The sequence below is a fragment of the Aspergillus lentulus genome, assembly GCF_001445615.1.
Source record: "Aspergillus lentulus DNA, contig: Alt12, strain: IFM 54703, whole genome shotgun sequence".
NCBI lineage: Eukaryota > Fungi > Ascomycota > Eurotiomycetes > Eurotiales > Aspergillaceae > Aspergillus > Aspergillus lentulus.
Genome location: NW_028322115.1, coordinates 1,262,430 through 1,287,561, shown reverse-complemented (window position 1 = coordinate 1,287,561; position 25,132 = coordinate 1,262,430). Strand labels below are relative to the sequence as shown.

General features: G+C 45.2%; 8 protein-coding genes across 8 annotated transcripts; 4 read left to right on the top strand and 4 right to left on the bottom strand.

The window, feature by feature from the left end:
* Window positions 1-978: 978 nt before the first annotated feature.
* ALT_6355 (cation-translocating P-type ATPase) lies at window positions 979-6,072 on the top strand (the record flags this gene model as incomplete). The annotated part of the gene is made up of 21 exons (XM_033562458.2): window positions 979-1,079; window positions 1,135-1,174; window positions 1,235-1,768; window positions 1,819-2,160; window positions 2,216-2,350; window positions 2,406-2,472; window positions 2,533-2,664; window positions 2,725-3,074; window positions 3,124-3,269; window positions 3,323-3,430; window positions 3,483-3,801; window positions 3,882-4,035; window positions 4,106-4,438; window positions 4,484-4,566; window positions 4,616-4,750; window positions 4,820-5,052; window positions 5,108-5,231; window positions 5,279-5,324; window positions 5,382-5,532; window positions 5,588-5,736; window positions 5,786-6,072. 21 exons carry the CDS (start codon window positions 979-981, stop codon window positions 6,070-6,072), a joined length of 3,969 nt encoding a protein of 1,322 aa, XP_033418349.2.
* Window positions 6,073-7,128: 1,056 nt separating this feature from the next.
* On the top strand, window positions 7,129-8,829 carry ALT_6354 (serine/threonine-protein kinase bur1; the record flags this gene model as incomplete). The annotated part of the gene is made up of 8 exons (XM_089600058.1): window positions 7,129-7,244; window positions 7,302-7,383; window positions 7,439-7,535; window positions 7,586-7,740; window positions 7,796-7,823; window positions 7,883-8,096; window positions 8,149-8,327; window positions 8,594-8,829. The coding sequence occupies 8 exons, from the start codon at window positions 7,129-7,131 to the stop codon at window positions 8,827-8,829; spliced, it is 1,107 nt and encodes a 368-aa protein (XP_089455520.1).
* Window positions 8,830-9,099: 270 nt separating this feature from the next.
* Window positions 9,100-11,630, bottom strand: ALT_6353 (D-3-phosphoglycerate dehydrogenase; the record flags this gene model as incomplete). Its single annotated transcript, XM_089600057.1, has 8 exons — window positions 9,100-9,276; window positions 9,332-9,486; window positions 9,960-10,041; window positions 10,098-10,156; window positions 10,212-10,254; window positions 10,314-10,903; window positions 10,954-11,261; window positions 11,323-11,630. 8 exons carry the CDS (start codon window positions 11,628-11,630, stop codon window positions 9,100-9,102), a joined length of 1,722 nt encoding a protein of 573 aa, XP_089455519.1.
* A 715-nt stretch (window positions 11,631-12,345) lies between these two features.
* On the bottom strand, window positions 12,346-14,162 carry ALT_6352 (serine--tRNA ligase SES1; the record flags this gene model as incomplete). The annotated part of the gene is made up of 7 exons (XM_033562455.2): window positions 12,346-12,522; window positions 12,579-12,947; window positions 13,003-13,093; window positions 13,143-13,564; window positions 13,614-13,775; window positions 13,895-13,965; window positions 14,030-14,162. The coding sequence occupies 7 exons, from the start codon at window positions 14,160-14,162 to the stop codon at window positions 12,346-12,348; spliced, it is 1,425 nt and encodes a 474-aa protein (XP_033418346.2).
* A 903-nt stretch (window positions 14,163-15,065) lies between these two features.
* On the bottom strand, window positions 15,066-15,836 carry rhbA (Rheb family small GTPase rhbA; the record flags this gene model as incomplete). The annotated part of the gene is made up of 4 exons (XM_033562454.1): window positions 15,066-15,305; window positions 15,364-15,492; window positions 15,545-15,684; window positions 15,782-15,836. 4 exons carry the CDS (start codon window positions 15,834-15,836, stop codon window positions 15,066-15,068), a joined length of 564 nt encoding a protein of 187 aa, XP_033418345.1.
* A 560-nt stretch (window positions 15,837-16,396) lies between these two features.
* Window positions 16,397-18,947, bottom strand: ALT_6350 (WAPL family protein; the record flags this gene model as incomplete). Its single annotated transcript, XM_033562453.2, has 2 exons — window positions 16,397-16,684; window positions 16,749-18,947. The coding sequence occupies 2 exons, from the start codon at window positions 18,945-18,947 to the stop codon at window positions 16,397-16,399; spliced, it is 2,487 nt and encodes an 828-aa protein (XP_033418344.2).
* Window positions 18,948-19,666: 719 nt separating this feature from the next.
* Window positions 19,667-20,543, top strand: ALT_6349 (uracil phosphoribosyltransferase; the record flags this gene model as incomplete). Its single annotated transcript, XM_033562452.2, has 3 exons — window positions 19,667-19,827; window positions 19,926-20,284; window positions 20,344-20,543. The coding sequence occupies 3 exons, from the start codon at window positions 19,667-19,669 to the stop codon at window positions 20,541-20,543; spliced, it is 720 nt and encodes a 239-aa protein (XP_033418343.2).
* A 1,845-nt stretch (window positions 20,544-22,388) lies between these two features.
* rps1 (40S ribosomal protein eS1) lies at window positions 22,389-23,424 on the top strand (the record flags this gene model as incomplete). The annotated part of the gene is made up of 5 exons (XM_033562450.1): window positions 22,389-22,402; window positions 22,489-22,573; window positions 22,622-22,647; window positions 22,729-23,230; window positions 23,281-23,424. The coding sequence occupies 5 exons, from the start codon at window positions 22,389-22,391 to the stop codon at window positions 23,422-23,424; spliced, it is 771 nt and encodes a 256-aa protein (XP_033418341.1).
* Window positions 23,425-25,132: the final 1,708 nt, after the last annotated feature.

The following is a 25,132-nucleotide window of genomic DNA, read 5'->3' as shown; positions in this document are numbered from 1 at the left end:
ATACTTATGGATGGAAAGATGTGCGTGGATGCAAGTTTTGACGCTGTTTAACTTCTGTACCTAGTACTAAATGGAAACAGGTCGATACGCAGTCCATAGGTACATGCATGGTCGTTACTCCCTAAGGTACCTACCCTCTTGGTTAATATATGCCATCATTTTACCTCCGCAATAAGCCACCAATAAGTAATAATCTTCGCTGTCAAGCTAAGGTATTGGGTTTATTACATGCCTCATGAGCTAGGTGGTGACTGCTATCGCTACCTTAGACTCCTTAGTATGCTTAATGCCTAGGGTACACTGAAAACCGAGGAAGAGCTTTGTTTCTGCGAACCATAGGAGACATCGCTCACTGCACACCAAGATAGAATAGGAGAGATAGATTTAACAATGATCAAACCCGCATTGTTTATTGGCATTAACACTTAACTAAGGCAGATACCTTAGGGGCCGGGTATTTTGACAGTTATGGTCATTCATAATATATTTATATCCTCCGATATTAATGACAGGCAATAACAACTATAGATTATATATATATGAACTGATTTATATAGAGTGTTAATCTTGTATATACCTCTCCACAAACCTACATTCCTTATAGTGCGAGAGATACTATCCATAAGGTAGGATGGATCATCATTGTAGTTCGGTAGGGAGCTAATAGCTAATTAAATCAATGAAATCAGAATTATCAGAGACATAATAAACAGTCACGTGCCGATAGAGGACGATAGAGGTACCTCCAGACATTATCTTCGGAAAGCAGATTCCCACATTACTTGGCTCACGCAAAAGAGTACTTACTGAGTGGCATATATAAAAATCTAGTATCTCTTGCTGGACTGAACGTTCGCCTTATATATCTTATTCAGGAATACTCAGCGCCCCCCCACCCGATGACGTCCGTTCAAAATTGATGTCGAACTTGTGAGTTGGCTGAGAGCATAATTCATTGAAGGAGCACTCGCTAGCACAATGCGCCTCAGTGAAGATGAATCCGCTCGGTCAGTGCCCGAGACCTCATCAGTTGAGGGTGCGCCTGGAGCTAGTCATCGACGTGACTCCATGAGAAGCAGGTATGTTGACGATACTTCAACGTGTCTCTGCTGCGTGCCGCTAACACATCATCAGCTATAGTATTGTGTCGGATGTCGAAATGGCTCGGACCGAGGTATATCAATTAAGCCTAACTCTGCGTCACTCTGAAGTATGTCTTAACGTGACTTGACAGGTCTTTGACGGGCCGATATCAGAGAGTATCCCTTCAAGCGTTGTCTCATTTGCCCATCGCCGCGGCCGGAAGGACTCGACCATCAGCTTTACTTATTTTCAAGAAGAAGATGGGTTCATTGAGTGGCCTCGCGAAGAAGTAATCGACGCTGAAAGCGAATCTGACGAATTGTCGATGGGTGAGGCTAGCGAGGCAGATGAGTCCATTATATCTTCTCGCAGGTCCAAACGCCTGTCTTACTCCAGACCCTCAGCAGAGGACCCTCTCCTTCCGCGGCGCCCATCATCGACTTTCTATACTGGAGAGCGCACAATCGACAGCAGGCTCACCCAGAAAGTTCATATCGTGTCGGAAGACTTGACCATTGTCATCGCTGGATTTTCAACGAGCTCCACGGGCTTGGCGCTATATTCTTTGCTATGCATTTTTACTTTGGGCTTTGCATATATTCTTCTACGTTGGTTGCCAAGATGGAGAGTCCGACTAATAGGAAAGCCGACGCCCCTTCGATTATGTCAATGGGTCGCAGTGGAGGTGGGTTTTCCCGTTTACCACGGTATAAGGTCTCCGCTGAATATGTGCAGGATCAATGGAATCAATTCAGCATATGTGAAGTGTTGAGCATACCTTACGGACGTGTGCTCTCCACTGTCTTTGCAGATTCCGAAAGTTGTACACAGGACGAAGATAACGATTCAACTGTCTCATACCTGAGATATATTGATTATCGTTGTCTCCGCTTCTTCTACCACCCTGTCGAGGACAAATTTAGTTTGATCAGTGGCTGGAAAGATCCACTGTGGACGAATATCAAACGAATGCGAATCGGGTTGGACGCAGATGATCACGATAGCCGCGCGCAAATTTTCGGAGCGAATGTCATTGATATACAGCAGAAATCCGTTTTTCAACTTTTGATCGATGAAGTAAGAGCCATGCTTTTGATTACGTATCGTCAAGTCCAGAGTCTCACAAAACAAGGCGTTTCACCCGTTCTACATGTTCCAAATTGCGAGTCTTGTCCTATGGTCGCTGGATGAATACTATTACTATGCCGTTTGCATTTTCCTCATTTCGGTATTCAGTATCTGCGCAACCATTCTTGAAACACAAACGGTATGTGGTGGCCGTCATTTGACTTCGGATACCCTAATAGCTGAGCTTAATGCAGACGATGAAAAGGTTGAGGGAAATCTCGCTCTTTGAGTGCGATACCCGCGTGCTTAGGAATGGCTTCTGTAAGTATTAATCCTTCTGCATCAAGGGCTGGAACGCAAAGTTAATTTTTGGACTGCCAGGGAGGACTGTCCCTTCTCCAGAATTGGTCCCCGGTGATGTCTTTGAATTCTCGGATCCGTCTTTGAATCAAGTTCCCTGCGACTGCATCTTGTTATCTGGAGATTGTATCGTGAACGAGAGTATGCTGACAGGTCTGTGAAACAAATACCTCCATAATTCTGTTGTGTGATTGGAGACTGACTTTAGATAAGGAGAGTCTGTTCCCGTATCAAAAATCCCGTTGACAGACGACGCGTTGAAGTACCTTAACCTTAGTACTCCATCTGTCCACCCGAATGTTGCCAAGCACTTCCTTTTTAGTGGAACAAAGGTCATTCGTGCACGGCGGCCACATAGCGTCGATGACGGTGAAGCCATTGCCTTAGCAGTGGTTGTGAGAACTGGTTTTTCGACAACCAAAGGTGCCTTAGTCCGTTCAATGCTTTTTCCCAAACCCTCAGGATTCAAGTTCTACAAAGATTCATTTCGTTACATCACAGTAATGGGTGTAATTGCTGCTTTTGGTTTTATAGCATCATTTGTCAATTTTGTCCGCTTAGGTGTAAGTCTGGCACAAGAAATGATACAAGAGTTAAGCTTACATTGCGCAGCTTTCCTGGCATTTAATCATTGTTAGGGCACTTGATCTAATCACGATCGTTGTGCCACCAGCATTACCAGCTACTCTGACAATCGGCACCAATCTAGCTCTTTCACGACTCAAGGGTCACAAGATATTTTGTATCAGCCCGCAAAGGTTTGAAACTGTTCTCTATCCGCTGTGATATTTATTCACTAAGAAACCTGCAGGGTCAACGTTGCAGGCAAGCTTGATATAGTCTGTTTCGATAAGACTGGAACTCTCACAGAGGACGGTCTGGATGTGCTCGGTGTGCGAACTGTGACTCAGGACTTGAGGTCTGCACCACTTGATATATCTTATAGATGTCTGCTCACTAGGACAATACAGATTCACTGATCTAAAACCTGATTTGGCTTCTCTGGCCTCCACATCTTCATCTTGGGTCGGAGCTTCTGTCGGTTCTCAGCAACACAAAAATATCGTCCACGCTATGGCAACATGCCACTCTCTCAGAGTAGTGGATGGCGAGCTAATGGGAGATCCTCTCGATGTGAAGATGTTCCAATTCACTGGCTGGTCTTATCAGGAGAACGGAAGCGAATCTATAGAACCCCATGGTCCTAAGTATGAAACAATCATGCCACCCATTGCGAGGCCGCCTAATCAGATAACCGATTTGAGTGGTCAAATAGGGGCCAGTCGACCTGTAAGCGTGCTTCCTCTATGGGAAAATCCTGTTAGGACGCGCAGCACATCACTGATTCAAACAACGACACGCTTTTTTAGGTACCAATAGAACTCGGAGTTCTCAGGAATTTTGAGTTTGTCTCTGAACTGCGCCGTGCGAGTGTCGTCGTAAGACAGTTTGGAGATGGCGGAGCAAGCTATTTCGTCAAAGGCGCACCAGAAAGTCTGAAGACTATTTGTCTCCCTGACAGTTGTGAGTCAACCACCATAACCACCATATTGAGTGTTTATATCGAGCCCAATGAACTGACAACGTTGGACAGTGCCGCACGATTTCGATGAATTGTTGAGCTACTACACACACAAGGGTTACCGTGTCATTGCGTGCGCTGCGAGATACGAACCAAAACTCAGCTGGATGAGAGCCCAGAAGTTGACTCGAGAACTCGTTGAACGCGACCTCGAATTCATCGGATTCATTATATTTGAAAATAAATTAAAACCCAGCACTACTGGGACAATAGCAGAGCTCAGTAATGCAGGCATACGAAATGTCATGTGCACGGGCGATAATATACTTACGGCAGTCAGCGTGGCCCGAGAGTGTGGCATGATTCGAGCGGATGAACAGTGTTTCATACCAAGATTTGCGGAAGGTGAGTCTACCGCGGTCACTTTGTAGCAATCGTTGACCAGAGTAGGTCATCACCACGATATTGGAGCATCTCTGGTCTGGGAATGTGTTGATGATCCGGCGCTGAAGCTTGACTCGAGCACTCTATTGGTATTGACTTGCCTACCTTTGAATTGATCTTACGGCTGATGGAAATTAGCCGTCGTTGACTCCGACAAATGTGGATCTTTCCGTGCCAGCAATCGCGTGCAACATTAATAAGTATACACTTGCAATCAGTGGAGATGTCTTCAGATGGGTTGTGGATTTTGGCAGCGATGTTGTTTTGAAAAGGGTGAGCATTCGAGCGATTCGCAGTCTTCTCTGGTTCACTTTTTCCCTTTTCCCTCTAACACTGCCGCAGATGCTTGTTCGAGGAAACGTATTCGCCAGAATGTCGCCTGATGAGAAGCATGAACTTGTCGAAAGACTCCAGTCCTTGGATTATTGTTGTGGATTCTGCGGGGACGGAGCTAATGATTGTGGTGCATTGAAAGCCGCAGATGTCGGTATATCCCTCTCTGATGCCGAAGCATCCGTTGCGGCGCCTTTTACCAGTCGTCAATTTGATATATCCTGCGTTCCACAACTGATCAAGTCAGTGCCTACCCATTTCTCATTTGAGGTAGATCTTTTGCTAAGCCAGCAACAGGGAAGGCCGCGCTGCTTTGGTTACCAGCTTCTGTTGCTTCAAGTACATGAGTTTGTACTCCGCAATTCAATTCTCGAGTGTCAGCTTTCTATATACGTCAGCATCGAACCTTGGCGACTTTCAGGTGAGTATAGTAAACTCTTCTCAGGGTAGTCTCTCTAACAATTCCAGTTTCTGTTCATTGACCTGGCGCTCATTTTGCCGATTGCAATATTTAGTAAGCATTCTAAACCATCTTCAATACTATGTTGATTCCAAAGCTAACGGTTTGAAGTGGGCTGGACTGGCCCATATCCTGTGCTTTCCCGCAAGCGACCAACTGCAAATCTTGTGTCTCGGAAAGTGTTAACTCCCCTGCTTGGTCAGATATCCATATGCATCCTTACTCAATTCGTGGCGTTCAAGGCTGTCCAATCGCAACCCTGGTATGTTAGCATGCATATGACTCTCCACCGGAAGCCTGATTTTAACCATTCACAGGTTTCAGCCTCCAAGAATAGACTTGGACAATAGCAATATAGAGAACTCCGAAAATACGGCTCTATTTCTGATCTCAATTTTCCAATATATATTTACGAGCATAGTTCTGAGCGTGGGACCACCATTTCGGATGCCAATGAGGGCGAACAGTGAGTGTTACATCCTTAGTGGCCGGATTAAAACTGACTAAATCGATAGAACCCCTGATCGTCACAATTGTCGTTGACACAATCGTGTCAAGCTACATGCTCTTCGATCCACCGGAGTGGATTATCGAAACTATGCAGCTGACATTTGTATCCAGGGGTTTCGCGTTTTGGCTTTTTGCACTCGCTATCGGCACATTTCTACTTTCGTTGGTCGCCGAACGCAAGTTCTTCCCCATACTCTCCCGGGCAATTGGTCATTTGAAAACACGGCTACGTCCGGGAAACCGTAAGCAGCGCCGTCAATATAAAGTGCTGCTTGATGAAATGCAAACATGAGCCTTGATTGTGGATACATACATAGCATTGGATATCAACGGTAATGCTATGGAGCGATTTGACCGCACTGTGTGTGAAGATTTTCAACCTCGCCGCTCGTTCCGCTCGACAAAAGGTAACCTTGAAAAATTGGGCTGTACATGGCGAACTGAGACGGACATAATGTTAATTCTCATATGTAACGGTCATCAATGGTCCCAAGGATGCTTCCAACCCAACAAAGCGGGGCCATCCTTCTTCGCACGATACATGAGCTGAGGGGTGGTGAAACCATTAAATCAGCATGCTCCTTAATATGGAAATAGAAGTGGGAAAGCTCGTACAAAGAACCACATGCTGGCACCTAAGGCAGTTGCTGTGAAGCGATAAAGCGGCCGTGCCGGATGAATATGGATAGGATGGTTCGCAGCCATCTTGGTGCTAGCAAGCTCAATTAGAATATTTATGAAAAGCTCTAGGCCCGAGAATATACTTGCTCAAACAGACACGTCTAACAGCTTCTTTCAAGACTGTGAAGGCAATATAAGTGCTAAGACATGAGAACTGTTTCAGAGATGGTCGCCAAAGGCAAGTCCAAGTCAAGGGTCACGGGAGGTCCACGTGACTTCAACCACTATTTTAAGCAAAGGCGCAAAACACTCTACTTACCATGTGCTTGTGACTTACGGAGTATATAGCATTGGTTTCCTAAGCGATAGTATGCATATTACCGTGTGGGGCTAAATGTAATTCTTTATATTTGAAGTTCCGAAAGATTTATTAATATGCATCAAAACATTAAAATCATTAAAGAGACTGTCTTGAGTTGATACGGACCTTAACTTTCACAGCTGCAACCCCCTTATCTTTTCAATCAGTCGAACTATAGTATGATACTTCCCTACATCATATGACTGGCTCTTCAGTCCCTAGGTTCCCGAGGTACTCTTCTCATTCCCTCCAAACAATATCCCGATGGCTCACAGTGTTAGTGGGTCATAATTTTCAGCACGGACGCTCGGCCTTGTGTAATTTCTATCGCCCAGGTTATTCTTCACTTGAAGAGCCAGATTCTTAATGAAAATGGCTATCGCATCTCTGGAAAGGGATGACCATGGCAATCCGAGATTCCGGGGTTGTACCAGCATCCGCGATTTTGAGTTCTTGGGCAAGCTGGGAGAAGGTACCTTTGGGTCAGTATCGTAATGCATGATTTCCAATACTCTTGTCAAAATACTGATTGCTAAAAGGGAGGTTTACAAGGCGCGTTCGAAGAAAGATGGATCTATAGTTGCACTAAAGAAGATTCTCATGCACAATGAGAAGGATGGTGTCAGGTCATTCGATCATGGACAACATTACCAAAGGCTGATAGAATCTATACCAGTTTCCTATCACGGCCCTTCGTGAAATTAAACTGCTGAAGATGCTATCGCACCGCAACATCCTACAGTTAAAGGAGATGGCTGTGGAACGAGGCAAAGGTTTGCCGTTGATTTCCCCAAGAAAGGGAGAGAAAACTAACTTAGTACAGGGGATGGACGCAAAAAACCAAGCATGTACATGGTGACTCCTTATATGGAGCATGATCTTTCGGGGCTGTTGGAGAACCCGGCAGTGAATTTCACTGAACCTCAAATAAAATGCTATATGCTTCAGCTTCTTGAAGGACTTAAATATCTACACGGTGTATTCCTTCCCCTTTACCATATGACCGGAGACCGTTCTAATTTATGAGTTACAGAACCGCATCCTACATCGCGACATGAAAGGTCAGTCAAAATGCATTCAAGACGCAGAGAAAGGCAATTCTTGTGCTGACCCGTTATAGCTGCCAACTTGTTGATAAGCAACAACGGCGTACTTCAGATTGCGGATTTCGGCTTAGCTCGGCCATATGATGAGCCTCCGCCTCAGCCCGGAAAGGGTGGAGGGGAAGCTAAAAGAGACTATACCACGTTAGTTGTTACACGGTGGTACCGCCCCCCGGAACTTCTCCTTCAACTTCGACGTTATACAACAGCTATTGATATGTGGGGTGTTGGGTAAATCTTCTGTTCTCTTGCTCCCGCCTTTTGTTGTTACTAACCATTGTAGGTGCGTTTTCGGCGAAATGTTCAAGGGGAAACCGATTCTTGCTGGAAGCAGCGATCTCAACCAAGCCCAGCTGATATTCAATCTTGTTGGAACACCAACTGAAGAAAACATGCCCGGTTGGAGTTCTCTACCTGGCTGCGAGGGCGTGAAAAGCTTTGGGTATAAACCAGGCAGTCTACGTGAGGTATTCAAAGAGTAAGGCCATGTCTTTCTATTGACTCATAATCCAACAGGACCTGTCCTGAATGTTAAATGAAAAGCCATCTGATTCAGGTCACAGTCAAAGTCCAATGGCCATATCCCTGCTTGAGGAGCTTCTCAAGCTTGACTGGCGGAAAAGAATCAATGCTATTGATGCAATAAAACATCCCTATTTTTCCAGCCCGCCATTCCCTGCCCGACCCGGGGAGCTCCCTAGTTTTGAGGACTCACATGAATTTGATAGGAGACGTTTCCGTGGGCAACGAGGCGCCATTCCCCCGGCACCTGCAGGGGGCTCTGTGGGAATGGGTCCAAACAGTGGCTGGGCAACTAATTCCGGCCCCAGACCAACAACAGACAACAGAAATAGCCGTATTCCCGGTGCTGCACGCGTTGGCCGGCTCCCTGCACACGGGGTTCAAAACCATCCTACAAAGCGCCCTTTTGAAAGCCGGAATGCTGTATCGCATGGGTCTTTAAACGCGGGGGAGTCGTTTCCAGGCTTCTCGGGTTCAAAAGATGGCGGCTTGCCTCCTAAACCCCCTGCGTCTGCTCGTCAATCATGGACCATGGGTCATTCAAATAGGGCGACACGTGAGAGAGGTCAACGCAATCATTTTGGAGGATGGCCTGATGGGAAACTGGATTCGTACATCCCGACTTACAGTGACGCTAGTGAACATTCTCGAGAAAGGAAAGGCAATAGCCCGAGTTCCATTGTTGATCGGCGTGATCTGGAACTCGAACAATCTAATGAGGGGCATAAACAGGGTCATACTTGGGACCGTTATGCTTCAAGAAGACGAAGCCGGAGTCCTGACTTTCGAGCGGCTCGAACAGAGGATCGAGCATTATATCGACGGTGATAAGCTCGTCCTTGTGAGAAACTGATGCAGAAAGGCTTTGCCAATTGTACCCTATGACGCTCTTGGTACCGAATGATTCAATGTTTATTATACGTCTCCTGCTGTCTATGACTTACTAAAACCCAGGCAGCTGCGTTCGAAGTGGTGGGTCTCAGTTCCATGTTTTGTGCCTTACCAGTACCGGTAAGGAGTGCATTTGTCGCCTCATGGAAGCTATTGTATGTGCCTTCTTCGGATGATATCTGAGGAGGGCCAGAACGTACAAATACACCTGCAGAAGGTGAGTAATGCATTGAGTTTGTATTGATGAATACTGACGAAGTTTAAAGTGTTCAAATTCGGAACAAGATTTGACTTGTTCGCGCTAGCATACGTGGGAACTTGGGATGGAATCCGTGATCACGTTTAGCAGGTCGACTGTATACGAGATGCCAACCAAAAAATTCAAAATAGACTATGTTCGTTGATTCCAGTGATGTTCAAGATTTCCCTTTTTTGCCCTCTCTATATCCTTCTATTTACTGTTTTGTCTTCTTGAGCACACAAGACTGGACTGTTCAACCATGAAATGAACCCTCCTCAATACGCATGGTCCGGACTCGGAGTCCTGCAGGATTCCCGAAGTTGGGTGAATATTATCTGAGCTGTGCAAGAGCCTAGTACAATATTCTGGTCATGATTCGGGCTAGATTAAACAGAGATGTCAGCCACGTATCCCTTAAATTCTCAAACGGTCACACATACAGGACAAGCTTTCTAGTCTCTCATACAATTCCTTGATGGTGGCATTGTCGACGTTACTGATATCAGCCATAAGATAGGCCACCTGCACAATTTTAGCTTTGCAATATTTGAACTGCCGATTGAGGTATCATGACGTACATCGCCTCTACTATCAGTCATTTGTTTATCAACATTATGGTCCCCGAGAATCTCGTTCACTATATCAAACATTAGAACGTCAAATATCTCAGAAAACAGTTGATCGAGCCAAACCTTTGCGCAGAACTCCAGGGACGTTGTGATGAATGTAGATGACCTAAACAAGAATTCAGCGGCTGCGAACCATGTTGTGACTGAGATTTCATTTCAACCTACCCGGGCATGGTTGGGTTCCTCCATTGTAAGTGAACGAAGGGTGACTTCAGGGAGGTTGACGGCACCAAGAGTTGTTCCTTCATTGACGTATCGTACTAAAGCTTGTCCTACCTCGACGCCTATGGCACTCTGCGCTTCTTCGGTGCTACCTCCAATGTGTGGGGTCAATATCACGTTCTTTAGACCACGGAGATCCGAGGCCCAAGTGTTAAGATCATCATTGAAATAGTCACCATTGCCGGCAGGCTCATTCGGGTAGACATCGAGGGCAGCTCCCGCAATCTTACCAGAACGCATTGCGTGAATGAGGGCGGGAATATCCACAACACTTCCTCGGGAAGCATTGATCAAATAAGCTCCAGGCTTCATTTGCTCGAATTGCTGTGAGCTTATCATGTCCTTCGTTTCTGGTAGTTCAGGGACATGGCACGTAACAAAGTCAGACTTGGACAAAAGGGCTTCCAGCGTCGGCACTTGCTGCGCAGTACCCAATGCCATCAAATTCAAGACGTCGTAGAAGATGACCGACAAGCCCATTGCCTCGGCCAAAACAGACAATTGCGCGCCGATATGACCGTAGCCGATGATTCCTGCCAAGAGAATAAGTCTCGATTCCACATTTCAAACAGGACAGGCGTACCCAAAGTCTTCCCACGGATTTCCCAGCATTTAGCGCTTACTTTATTCCAAGTACCGCCATGCATCTCCATGGAGCGGTCACCTAGCTGACGGGCAAGCGCAATAATCTCAGCTATGACCAATTCGGCCACACTTCGAGAATTGCTGAAGGGAGAATTGAACACAGCAATGCCATGCTCGGCCGCGTATTGGAGGTCGACCTGGTTAGTCCCAATACAGAAACACCCAATAACAATTAGATTGCGAGCTTCCTTGAGGACGCGGGATGTGAGCTTTGTCTTCGAGCGGATACCAATCACATGCACATCACTGATTCAAAGAGGTAGACAGTCAGCTCAGAGAAAGTCACAAAAGGTTCGGCCAAACGAACCGTATCTTCTCTATTAATTGATCCTCCGGGAGAGAGGATTTGAGGAATTCGACTTGATAGCCTTGTCCCGTGAGAATATCGCGGCCAGTTTGATTTACGTTCTCCAAGAGCAAAACCTTGATGTCCTCTGTAGCGAAAGGTTTTAAATGCTTTGCATTGGGTAAAGGAATCGTGCGGCCTGCAAATGCAGACCCTCCATGACTCGAGGGTGCAGACTGAAAGGATGCCGTTGGGGATGTGGAAAGGTTCGCATTCTGAGAGACGTTGAGGTCTCGGCGTATATTTATGTCTCGAGCAGATGTCGCCATTTTGACAATAACCGAGCGAAAGCAATGAAAAAGCAAGCAATATAGTGAAGGTAGAGAGAGGTATGGAGCAATTGAAGCTAGAGAGGGAAGATTTCACAGTGAATTCAATGCTTGAAAATATCAGGACCGATATAATAACAGGCTCGCCGGAATCGGACACCGATTGTAAATCACGACATCTCACTGATCTGAGTCATTGAGCTCGGCGGGGCTCTCGTTCTTACCCCTCCTATCGGAGACTTGTGGGAGGCTCTGGAAGCTCCACTTCGGCTTGCCTAAGATAACAGGAACACCACTTCTCGGTGATAACTGATAACAAGGGATGCAGCTCAGCGGGGGTTGAAAAATTGAAAAGAGCTCAGTGGGTGCTGAGAACCATGATGCAGAGATGTAGGAAGCCTTCTTTATCGTTATACTTAAGTTTAATAGTCGACAGCATCCATTTTCGATAGCGCTGAGCTGCAAGCCCCAACTAAAATGCAACCTAAATATGCAGGATACTCCATGGCACCGCCAAGTCATTTCCTCGTCCATATATTGCATATATTGAATAGCAATGTATTTAAGATAAGTACCAGATGACACTGTAATTATTGGGTTACAAGGGTGACTATTCTTTTCATTTCCCGATGAATGACTGTCTGATCTTAAGGAGTAATCACACATCAGCAGAGTCGGATTCCACGGGAAGAAAGGACCAGTAAATCACACCCACTCAGACCCGAAGGTCCTGTAGCTTTTTGGTAGCTTCCCCGGTGCCAGCTGCAGTTTTTATGTCTTGTCTGCTTTTGGATTTATGGGATGTCGTGTCTTTAGGAAGATCCTTGGTATACGGTAAGAATTCGGGAGCGCCGGGGATATATTTTCTTAGAGGCTCGGGCACATTGAATCCCTATGCTTCATTAGCGAATCAATGCCATTTGAGATAGCTCGTTTTTCAACACATACATCATCGGTTTGATAGTTCTCAAGGATGCAACAAAGCGTACGCTCTGTAGCACATAGCGTAGCATTGAGCGCGTGGACATAGGATTTCTTGACATCAGTGGCTTTCTTTGTGCCATAGCGTATTTCCAGAGCTCGTGCCTGGTAGTCGGTGCAGTTGGAACAAGAAACTAATTCCTTGTATTCACCCTGGAACGGGAACCAAGCCTCGAGGTCGTATTTCTTCGACGCGGCATTGTTCAAGGCGCCTGAAACGATAGCGACGACCTGATAAGGAAGACCAAGCGACTGATAAAACTCTTCTGACGTGGCCATCATCTCTTCAAAAACTTGCCATGAGTTTTCAGGCTTGGTAAGAACGAATTGTTCAACCTATGATGCATGAGCAAGCAAGCAGACGAACGATGACAGGGTTATCAGAAGTTACCTTCTCAAATTGATGGACGCGGAAGATACCCCAGGCATCTTTTCCATGAGCACCGGCCTCCTTTCGGTAGCATGTACTGTACCCGGCATATCTTTATCATACTTAGCAATGAACACAGTGTCAAACGTTGAGTTGCTCACTTGATTGGAAGATCTTTGTCCTGGATCCATTCTCCGTCGTGCAGGGCAGACAGCGGTTGTTCAGAGGTGGCTATGAGATACTTGTCGGTAGACTTGTCATCGCTCTCAGTCACCTTGTACAGCTCTTCATCAAACTGCTCGAGTTGCGCGGTCTTCGCCATCAACTCTTTGAGCATGAATTGAGGCGGCTGGTTCGGTTTGTACCCTTTCCGCCAAAGAAATTCAAGACCATAGTTGACAAGAGCTAGGTTTAGGAACAGACCGTAGCCTGTCAAACAATATCCACGGTGGCCAACGATTTTCACACCCCGCTCCGAATCGTACCCATCAAGGCGGGTGAGGACTTCGTGATGAGAAAGACAATTGCGCTTCTCTACCACCACGTTTTCCGGGGCCCACGTTCTGACCACCACATTGTCATCCTTTAAGTATATGAGTTTCCGATACTAAGATCTGGAAAGAGTAACCCACCTCATTATTGCTCACAGGCACTGACTCATGAACATAGTTCCCAATTGTCCGAATCTTACGATCTCTCATGCTTTCCAGTTCAGAGGCATGCTCGTCAGCCTCCTTTTTCCGTTTTTCCAGAGCGGCCTTCTGTTCCATCAAGTCACCCGCATCCTCTTTATTCTACCCCGCTCTAAGCGTTAGAAACGAATAATTGACAGAAGAGAATTGGGCAAAAGTATGGAGTAGGTTTGAGGGGCAATATAGACAGTAAGTTTGCCTCAAACCACTTAGCAACAGACCTTCTTTCGCTTTCCGATTTCTTTTTGGAGCGCATTGAGCTCTGATCCTATTTGCATGACTTCGTAACGCGCTGCTATGCGTCAGAACAAATTCGTTCTACCATTGGGCAGCGCTCTCTGGGGAAATATGTATACCTCGACGAGCCTCCTCATAGAGAGTAATCACTTCATCGACCACATTTTCTGGTGCAAATCGCTTCCGCTGGCTCTCCTTGATCTTATTCGGATTCCCACCGCGATCGGAGACAAAATCGGCAAGATCAAGCATCTTAAGTCTATAATAGGAGGGATAACAAGGAGGAATCAACCAGAAGAACTTAATGAATGAAGATATTCAAGAGACAGATGGAGGACAAATGTGGGAAGGCTTTGACACAGTCGAACCCGGTGTCATCTAATTAGGTTTGGAGGGGTTGAGAATAATTGAGGGGATCGTTTCGCTTGGGGGCATTGAGTAGTCATCCGTGCATAAGAAGGAGAAGTCAATACTAAATAAGGTAAGGTACTAGGGTATTATGTAATTGGAAACTTGAGTACATATTGTGTACTGTATTTACCTAATTTATCAGGCTGCTACTTAGGTAAGTTCAGGTGCTCTAAAGTTGATTACTACGTACTTCTGGATACCCTCTAGGTAGTTAACTTTCTAAGTCAGGTTCCTATGGGCCGGAAGGCATAAGCCAGGAGCGGTCGTCTGTGGTAATTATTGAAACTCGGTGGCTGCCACCAGCTGTTCCCCCAGCTTGGAATCTGGGTGTCTGCAAAACCCTAGGTGTCTATCTGAGAGCTCAAGCTGTATGTTACGTTCGCTGGTGGCATGAACCGCTCGTTGGTTACAACCCGTATACTGTAGAAAGAAAGGGCCACTGTATCTCCTAGACCAGAATGCACTTCCTGCATGAGCTCATTCTGGAAACGCTTCACTGTCCAACTCATTCAGCCATGGATCGCTCCCTCGAATGTCATCATACTTCTCTCTCTCCAGCAGTGTCCGACCCTCAGTCTTCCCAACCCCCTTGTACAACAGTGAGATTATATAACAGATAGGCCATAAAACGGGCAGGAAATCAGGACCGGGGATGATTCACAACCTCAATATTCATTACATTTCCACTCATTGAGGCGCAGGCCCGTAGAAGATTGGACTGGAATGCAGGAACCTCAAGTAGCGCTACATTAGTATGCACTTGCTGCCGCCTGCTGGTTGGGACGGGTTTTGGGACTTCTCAATCTCGCCAATCATCAAATCAAACGCTTTTGTGACGTTGTAGTCGAGACGAGCACTAGCCTCAGTGAAGGCGCAATGAAACTCTTCGCCCAATTGCCTACCCTCGTCCAGCGAAACTTGACGCTGTTCCGATTTGAGATCGCTCTTGTTTCCAACAACCACGAGAGGAACGTGATCCGCTCCCTGCTCTTCGATTAGCGCAGGAAAATAAAGCCATGCTAGCAACCTGCCGAATGCTTACAAGATGATTCAGAATTTTGTCGCGTATAACCCTCACCATGTCAAATGACTGGCGGGACGCTACAGAATAGACAATGATATACCCGTGTATTCCGATAAAGTGCTTAGAATTAAGTATGCTGTATTCATCCTGGGATGGAGTTTGTTAGCCTAATTGAAGTCGCTCATGCCTGTATGCTCACTTGACCAGCTGTATCAACGATCTCTGTGGCAAAATCCTGACCGTTGTACTTGATGATGCGACTGAACGTATTCTCAATGGTAGGATAATAGCTCTCGACAAAATGATGTTCAACAAATCGGACCGTAAGAGACGATTTGCCTGCGGGATCAATTAGTTCGGGAAACACAATCAAAATGAAAGATCTCTGAGCAGGGCGACAGGCAAGTAGGTGGCATGCCCGTATACGGAATCGTACCCACGGACCGACTACCAACAATGGCAATCTTCCTCTGTTTCGGCGCAGCAGGCATATTTCCCTGCGTTTCGTGGTTTTCTTGACCTCCCCTCCGTCGCTTTGATTGGGATCACCTGGGAGTAAGAGCAAGGGAAAATGCCCCAACCTTTGCGAAGTTGGTTCTAATGATCACGCCGACTAGCCAGATTGGGGCAAATAAGCACTGTGCCCCAATGAGATAAACTGCCTGAGAGAAAGTGTAGTGATTAAATTACAATAATCGAAATACCGATTAGTTTGCTGTTTTCTCGGGGTCTACCTAGTTATATAAGGTGCATGTTCCCAAGTGGCAAATCACCAAAGCATCAAACTACGTAGATGCATACCAAGGTCGCTCAGAAACCGCGGAACATACAAACATATCAAACGACATCCGATCACCGATCACCGACCAAACCTACATCATCTTGAAGCCCCGTTTGCGGCGTCCTTTGCCCTCCATCATTACATGATCATCTGTGCTGGCAGGGAAATGATGTTTACATTCAGCATAATATCCGCGCCCTAATGGGTGACATACAGATGGGAATCCAAAAAAGGTCTGGCTATTTCCACGCCATTGTGCCTATCCACAATTTACAAGAGCGTGTTTTCACGCAGCTGAATCTGCTGTATGATATGTTCTAATCTCGCCACAAGTCCGGAGTTTTGGCCTTTTCGTGACTCGGATGGATCCAAGTCTGAATCAATTTTCCGATAGTATTTCAGAAACTCACCTGCGGTTGATAAAACTACGGTAAGTCCCTTGTTGTCGAGTGACCTCCTCACCTGGGAGATTGCCTCGTCGCTGAAACAAAGCGTGAGCAGCAGGATAGATAGATATCCGACAGTAACGTTGCGATTGACTGTAGGAGTTGTATGTGCCTATGGACATTGTTATCCGAAGAACAGATTTGAAAGCGACATGCTGTTTGCTTCTTTTACCTACCTCACTGACCGAATTCACCCTTTCGTAAAATCGTTCCAAAAGCGATTGGATTAAAGATGTCGAATCGAGAGTCAGATGAAGGAAAAGACCCCTCGCTGACTCGCTTTTCTCTGTCATATTGATAAGGACACCCAAGACTAAGACTAACGTGTGCAAGGAGTTGTCCTCCCCTGTAGAACTATCGTCGGACGCGGCGCGAATCTCTGACGTGACGATGTTGACCAATCCCTTCACCAGCTCTGGTGTTGCATATTCGTTACAGAGATTCGGGTCGCTATTGGTGAGGTTCAATATTGCTCGAATATAGTACATGCGAAGTTGCCTACCCTGGTTGCACTGGCTCAGATTGAGAATTTCATGAAGCCGAGAAAGTGAACTCAGAGACGGGTAGTTTTGATCGTGGTCTGCTGCGCTGAATACGATCGCGTAAGACTCCAGTATCGAGAAAATCAAAACCAGTGTCCTGAACCTTTCCCGCGATACAGGAAATTTGATAGTCTTGCCTCTTTCTGGCAACAACAATTTGACAAGGTGGTCTGACAGAGTCGCCGGAATGGGTTCAATGCTGCCGCCCTTATTGTTCAAACTTACTAGGCAAGACTGGATGCTACTAAGAGCCACAAATTGAGGCGATATTTTGAAAGCCGGCTCGTCTCCGCTGATGGTTGAAGATAAACGAGGTAAAATGTGCTTGATGGACATTTGTACCGATCTTGATAACCCAGCAGTTGGTAGTTGCGATAGAGACAAAAGATCACGTTCCACGGGCAGTAGCACAGGAGATAGAACCATCACATCTGACCAGTGGCTGATTAACGAGATGTGAGATACCTTGTCGCATGAATTGACCAATCTGCATGCGCAAAGGGCGAACGATGCAGATACCACATCAAGGCGACCATCTATGCATCCGACGAGTCGTTCGTGGAAGCCATGTTCGAGAAAGCGCCGGACAAACTGACGGTCCAGTAGCTTTTCACATAGCTGGACAAAACTACCGCATCTACCAGATGTGGTATTGTATGCATCCTCAATGTCTTCGAATATCAATTCAATCGCGCTTCGAAAGCGGGAGTTGTCTCCAGCTTGCCTAAGCTCGTGAATCCCACGAACAGGACCGCTATCGCTTGTTTCTCCGTCACCAAGATGCGACGAATGACTGGAGAGAATCTCGCGTCCGTATTTTCGGTGCCCTTGGACAAAGCTGCCCGCTGTTGAAGCCGGGATTTCGGAAGGACGACGACTGTCAACGATAGAGGTGTCATCCAAGAAAGACCGCTGTCGCGCGTAAGTGACCCTACAGCCTCCCACTCTGGATGAGACTGGACCAGATGTTTCAGCACTCCCCTTGTTCTCGCTTTCAGTCACCAGCTTAACAGGTCCAGAACTCGGTTTCGGCTGACAGTTTAATAAAGAGTCTCTACGAGGGCTGTGGCGGGGAAGCGGGTCGACTTCGGTGTCGTCGTTGGCTCTGGATGCTCGCAACGCATCTTCGACTGTCGGCTCCAGGGGACCAAGTGAATCCACTAATCGCTTTCGCGTAGTTATTTGTGTTCTGCTCTCTGCCTTCGAATTAGATTGAAATTGAGAGCTTGAAGTAGCAAACTCAGTGGCGATCGAGAGTGTTTTGTTCTTAGATATCGTCTGCTCCGTACGGTTTGACTGCAAACAAGGCACTGCGGTAGATACTTCGTTTCTCCCAGGACCACCGTAAGATGTCGCTTGCTGAAGATCCTGGCCAATTTGTAGCTTGAGTTCACTCTGATCGACAAAGCCTTTCCCGTCTGTGCAACTCATGTCTGCGACTCCACTCAAATCTCTCTTGTCTCTTGGCGCCATACGAGAAACAGAATTATGCAGTCGATGCGAGACGTCTTGGTCCCGACCTTGTTGTGTCTTCTGAGAGACGTCAAGCTTCCTGCGTTTGTTTTGAGCAGAACGGTGTTCTTTCCCACTCTGGCCTTGGAAGCGACACAGCATCTTATCAACCGGCTCAAGAACAAGAGGTTCATCCCTAGATGGGAAACGCCCGTGTGTTTTTCCTGGAGACTGCTCCTCTGATGCTTCAGTCGTTGGGTTTGAAGATTTTGGTGGTTCATTACTCTCAATTTGTACTTTCGGCGTCGCATGATTACCCTTTCTATGTCTGGCTGTGGCGGTTCTGACAAGGTCGGTACGCCGTTCAGTGTCTTCTTTCATGTTGAATGAGAGAAGCGCCCGGAGAGTATGCTGGAGAGGAAGGTGGGAAGGACAGGTATGCCATAAGGTGCCCGTCAAAGTGTAAGTATTCTATACTTACAGTTGAGTGATGATGGTGCAATAATCAGATAAGGTATCTTATCACAACCTACGGAAGGTTTGCTATCTAGTACGGTAAGGTAGCTTACCTTACAGTTACCTTACGGTAGGTATTAGATATTTGTCGGGTGGCAAGGTAAATTATTAAAGTAACACAGTAACATGAGGCCTTTTGTACAAGCTGACGGTATTAAATTATTTTATTACAATACTTGCGAGTCTATTGCCAGTGTCTTCTAAGTAGTAGGTATGAATAGAGGGAGATTCATGACTGAAATAGAAATACCAGAACTAGGGCAGATCTATCGACCCAAGACGAAGATAAGGTACCTGTAGACTGGAGTGTAACCTACCTTAGGGTATGTGTAAAGTACCTTGTAGTACTGGTATGTAAAGGTAGCACTAAGCTCTCACTTTCCCCATCTTTCTTAGTACCAATTTACCCAGTGCTCCGCCTTTGCTGCTTCAAAATACTATTAGTACCTCTCCAGAGAGGTACTCGTAAGACAATCTGTTTTGTACTTTATCATTATTCTATTTGACGAGTTGTCAAGTCACTCGAGTTCTCCCGTATTTGCCTGTACACTATCCAGCTGTCTAACTACCTCGAGGACAGAACCATGACAAGCATTGGAATGAATGCTGCGCCTTCACCTGCACAAGGTGTTGGCCCGATTTATAGGCCTGAAGGCGAGAAGCCTACAGCAACAGTGTCCAAAGACATATCTTATGAGAATGTCCATGTGCTGCCACAAACTCCGCAACTAATTGCGCTTCTGACGTAAGAGGGATACTTCAATACAGACGCTGTGCCCTAACTGATATTGATGAGCATTAAACTCAATCATATGGAGAATCGTATCTTCTGACCAATTGCAGTATGATTAGGGATAAAAATACAAGCCGTGCCGATTTTATCTTTTACTCCAACAGGATTATCCGACTCTTGGTGGAAGAGGGATTGAATCATCTACCAGTCGTCGAGCGATCCGTTACCACTCCTGTGGGCCGTGAATACCTCGGGGTCAGATTTGAAGGAAAGATATGCGGAGTCTCAATAATGAGGGCCGGAGAAGCAATGGAACAGGGTCTTAGGGACTGTTGTCGGTCGGTTCGAATTGGGAAAATTTTGATTCAGAGAGACGAAGAAACCTGCAAGCCGAAACTCTTCTACGAAAAGCTCCCCCTTGATATCGCCAACCGTTGGGTACTGCTCCTTGATCCGATGTTTGCAACTGGTGCGTCATGTCCTGTATTTCCGATAAGATTGAAAACTACCCATGCTGACGACTTGTAGGAGGCTCTGCAACGCTTGCTGTCGAAATCCTGAAGGCGAAGGGTGTGCCCGAAGATCGAATACTATTTCTCAACCTCATTGCAAGTCCCTCTGGAGTCGCGGATTTCGCAGAACGCTTTCCAAAACTTAGAGTAGTAACAGCGTTCATTGATCAAGGCTTGAACGAAAAGAAGTTGGTTGAATTCTCTCCCAATGGATAGAACACTAACTTATCGATCCGACAGGTATATCATCCCAGGTTTAGGTGATTTTGGTGATCGGTATTATACCATGTAGCCATGTGGCTTAGCCGGAGTCGGATGTCCCGGCATGTAGCGGCATAGCTCTTACATAGAGTTGCAGTTTGCAGATGTGCTTTGAAAATTCATAGTGGTCTCGACTGCTCGACTATTGTGGTCCTTGAATGTGGTCTCGTATAGCTGTTCCATAAACTTCGTAAGTTCTCTGGTGAACTATCGATCATGGGGGCGGATAAGTACCTATTCAGTCATTATATATCACTATTTCCGACATCACGGTTGGTAGTAGGGAATGAGTGCTCCCGAGGATGAACAGCAGGTATATCATCATCACCATCGAATTTACTAGCTGTATCCTTGGCAACTGCGTCACAAGCATCCACCCAGTCTGAATATACATCAACAGCAGCAGAAAGGTCTAGCAAGTAGAATAGTGAATAGAGAAATCTCAGGTGCATTAGGAGTGACTGCACTTACAGTTAATTCCTGTTTGGAACCTTTGTCCACACACTTTACAGGATAAATTTCCAAGCCCTAGCTTTTTGTCTAATTTGACAATGACGGAGTTTTCATGATTGCAGAACAAGCAGGCAAATGTAGTTGGCAGTGGTTCTTTCTATTCCAATATTAGTATCATTGCTCAAGGCCACGTCACAAGCAATCACCTTTTTTGGTTGCTGTGGCTGTCGGCTGGACTTCTTGCGTTTACCCTGTTGATTTCAGTCAATATCTCGTTGTAATAGCTCAAAATCTAAGCTTTTGGCACCGACCATGCTTTAATATCAAGTCCTATTCAGGTCGCGAATTGTTCTCATGTGGAAAATGGTGGTCAATCAGATGTAGCTACTGGAGGACTGTTGTAATATTTGGTCAGTCTAGCCAGCTTTTGGAATAATGTTATAAGCCTTCGGATATGGTGAAGTGTTGGAAACAAGATGTGCTCGAAATTACGTATGTAGAAGTGATTGACTTGCAGATAGCATAATTATACTTTCCATTCTCATAGTACTCAACAGAGCTTGTCATATGACCAGCCGCTCTGTGGTATGCCACTGGAGATCTGGAAACAAGTAGTGGGGCTACTCTTGTATAAGGCGCCATACTCTCTACCTAGTATGCTTAGATCTTGCAGACTATGGAATGTGAAATACCTTGGATATGTACCCAGGGGCCAGAGCATGTTGCACTCCGCACTGGGGCATGGAATCGATCTCCGGTGTACTTAGCTTTCACTAGGTACTATCTAAGGTAGGTGATATATTGCCTTTGCGCTCTCCCACTGACCTCATTACTACCTTTGGCTTATGATGGACTACATCTTCCGGAGGGCGAAGGGTAAAATTCCTGCAGATACTGTTGATAAACATTTCAAAATGTATTAGTTATGTGATTACTTATGTGTATCTTGTCGATAATACCTCTTGTCTTATTAGAGTTCAAAAGGCCAGTGTGTGCAAACTATGTGGTGCCCGTATAGAAGAACACTGGTTGGAAATAAGAAGGTTATTGGAGGAGCCCCCATGATACATAATCATTATGGCATATCCACATCTATGCCACTCCAAGATGATATTGAGGTAATGAAAGCAAATGTCACATGATGTTGTGGGCAGGTATATATTATGTAATCTGATCGATAGGGCCGACGTCTCGCTTAGCGGACTTTTCTGTGGGATTGCAATTTCAACTTGTTATTCCGCCGACCAGCAACAAAGCGGTTACTCGACTCGACTCCCTCCACCAGAGCCCGTGGTGTGATATACCTGTCTGTCTTTGATACTCGCAAGATAGACTTGAGTCGCAGTTATGGCGGTTGGAAAGTATGCCAATTCACTTTTACTATTGTTACGCACACTTTTTGCATGTGTCTGGATACGGTGGTTTACAGGTACTGATCTGGGCACAGGAACAAGCGCTTGTCGAAGGGCAAGAAGGGTGTGAAGAAGAGGACCGTTGATCCTTTCTCCAGGAAGGACGAATACTCTGTCAAGGTATGTCGACTTGGACAGGTTAATTCGGCCGCAGCTAATCTGTATTAGGCGCCTTCCACTTTCCAGATCAGAGAGTATGTTACGCGCATAGATGTCGAATCGCAGGATAAAGGCGATTTATAATGGTAGGGGGAACCGTGCTGACTGGGTTATAGTGTTGGAAAGACTCTGGTCAACCGCACCAGTGGTCTCAAAAACGCCAATGACTCCCTGAAGGGTCGAATTTTCGAGGTGTCGCTCGCTGACCTGCAGAACGATGAAGACCATGCTTTCCGCAAGGTTAAGCTTCGTGTGGACGAGGTTCAGGGCAAGAACTGTTTGACCAACTTCCACGGTCTCGATTTCACAACCGACAAACTGCGATCCCTCGTGCGCAAGTGGCAGTCGCTGATCGAAGCCAATGTCACCGTGAAGACGACCGATGATTATCTCCTTCGGCTTTTTGCTATCGCCTTCACCAAGAGACGCCCTAACCAGATCAAGAAGACCACATATGCTCGTTCTTCTCAGATTCGTGCCATTCGCAAGAAGATGATCGAAATCATGCAGAGGGAGGCAGCCAGCTGCTCTCTCGCTCAGCTCACTCACAAGCTCATTCCCGAGGTCATTGGTCGTGAGATTGAGAAGGCGACCCAGGGAATCTATCCTTTGCAGAATGTTCGTGGTCCTGTTATTCTTACTCGGGATGGAGACTAACTGCAATCTAGGTCCACATTCGCAAGGTCAAGCTTCTTAAGGCTCCCAAGTTCGATCTAGGTGCGCTGCTGAATCTGCACGGTGAATCGACGACCGACGACAAGGGCCACAAGGTCGAGAGAGAGTTCAAGGAGCAGGTCCTCGAAAGCGTTTAAGTGGTCTGAATCACCAGTATGCTGGTTATTGGGACATTGATTTGTACCTACCTGTATGCCTGGATTCTTTTTTTATGAGTTAGAATGGAAAAGAACTTTTGTCGCGACATCATGTCTTTATTGACTTGTGGTGTCGGTCAATTTCTATGTCCTTCCAATAATGGTGTTTGCAAAAAAAAAAATTTATGCCATTATCCAAATATTCAATTGCCAATTATGATCAAGTTTAGCTGTAGAATATCTGCTATGCCAGCGATGTGCTGATGCAGGGGGGCAGGTCAGTCAGTGATGTAAAGGGCTCTGTTGCTATATGCTATATTGAATCAATTAAAAGTAAGCTATAGGTGGTATAACTATAGTGTCTCACCAGCTATGATAAGTAATTTTATAATTTATACTACCTATCACTTACCTATCTGTTAGGGGCTATCATAGACCACAGCTGCAGCACTACTACTTATAACCTATTATATGCTAACTAATTACATGGCATTACCTTTATTAATATTATAAGTAGTTAGTTAGCTTTGTAAATCAATCACCTTCCCTGTAATACTAATCTATATATATAAGATGATATACTAAATAGTAGTATAATATCCTTGGTCATTTAGGGGATAATTTATATTCCTCTAATTAATTAATTAATTAATTAATTATCTTATTGGGATTAATTCTTCACTAAATTATAAGGGATATTACTATTTACTCTTATATGCTAATCATATAGCACCCTCTTATACTTATTCATATATTAACTAGCTTTACAAGAATAACCATCTTCCCTATTATATAATCCTATGTACATAAGGTACATAGTACAGTGGCATGACAGAACCTGGAAGCTATTCCTACCACGCAACATGCCTAGATCTAGTAAAATCAATGCATCTACCATGATTGAGTCTTGTGAGGCTGTTCAATGCCAAAAAAAAAAAAAAAAAACCCAAATATGGCATTCCTTATATGACCCTATATGACAGGGCTTGCTTACTCACACAGCTTATCTCTCTTAATTTAATCTACCTTAATTATCTTAATTAATCTTCCTTACTTATAGCTTATCTCTCTTAATTTAATCTACCTTAGTTAATCTTCCTTACTTATTTACTTATATAGCTTATCTCTCTTAATTTAATCTATCTTAATTAAGATAGATAAGTATATCTAGGGGTCTAGAACCTTATAAGCTAAATTAATAGTAAGCTAGCTAGCTAGCTAGCCATCTTAAATACTAACCTATATAATAATTAATAAATAGGGACCTTATTAGACCCTAAAATCTAACCTCCCCCCTAAGAGTATAGTTAAATATATTATACTTTTTATTTTAATTAATAGCTTATATCTCTCTAATTAGGAGTAGGCTGGCCGTTGGGAAGGGATGGGAAGGGAAAGGGAATTCCCACTAGAGTTGCATAACCAAACTGCTGAAATTGAATCTGACCTACACTGAACTCACAGCAGTGAGGGTTTAGTTCTAAGCCTATAGAATTACACTGGTTTCAGTTTCCCTAGGTTAAAACTAATTTGAGTTTAGTTAAAACTATTAGTTTCAATTTTTAAGGTTTTGTTAGATTTAACTAACCAACCCTCACTGTTTTAGTTAGGAATCACTAAATACTTATATATTACTTATAATTTTAATATCACTAGATAGCCCTAGATCTAGGCTATCTAATGATATAAATATTAATTCAAAATACCT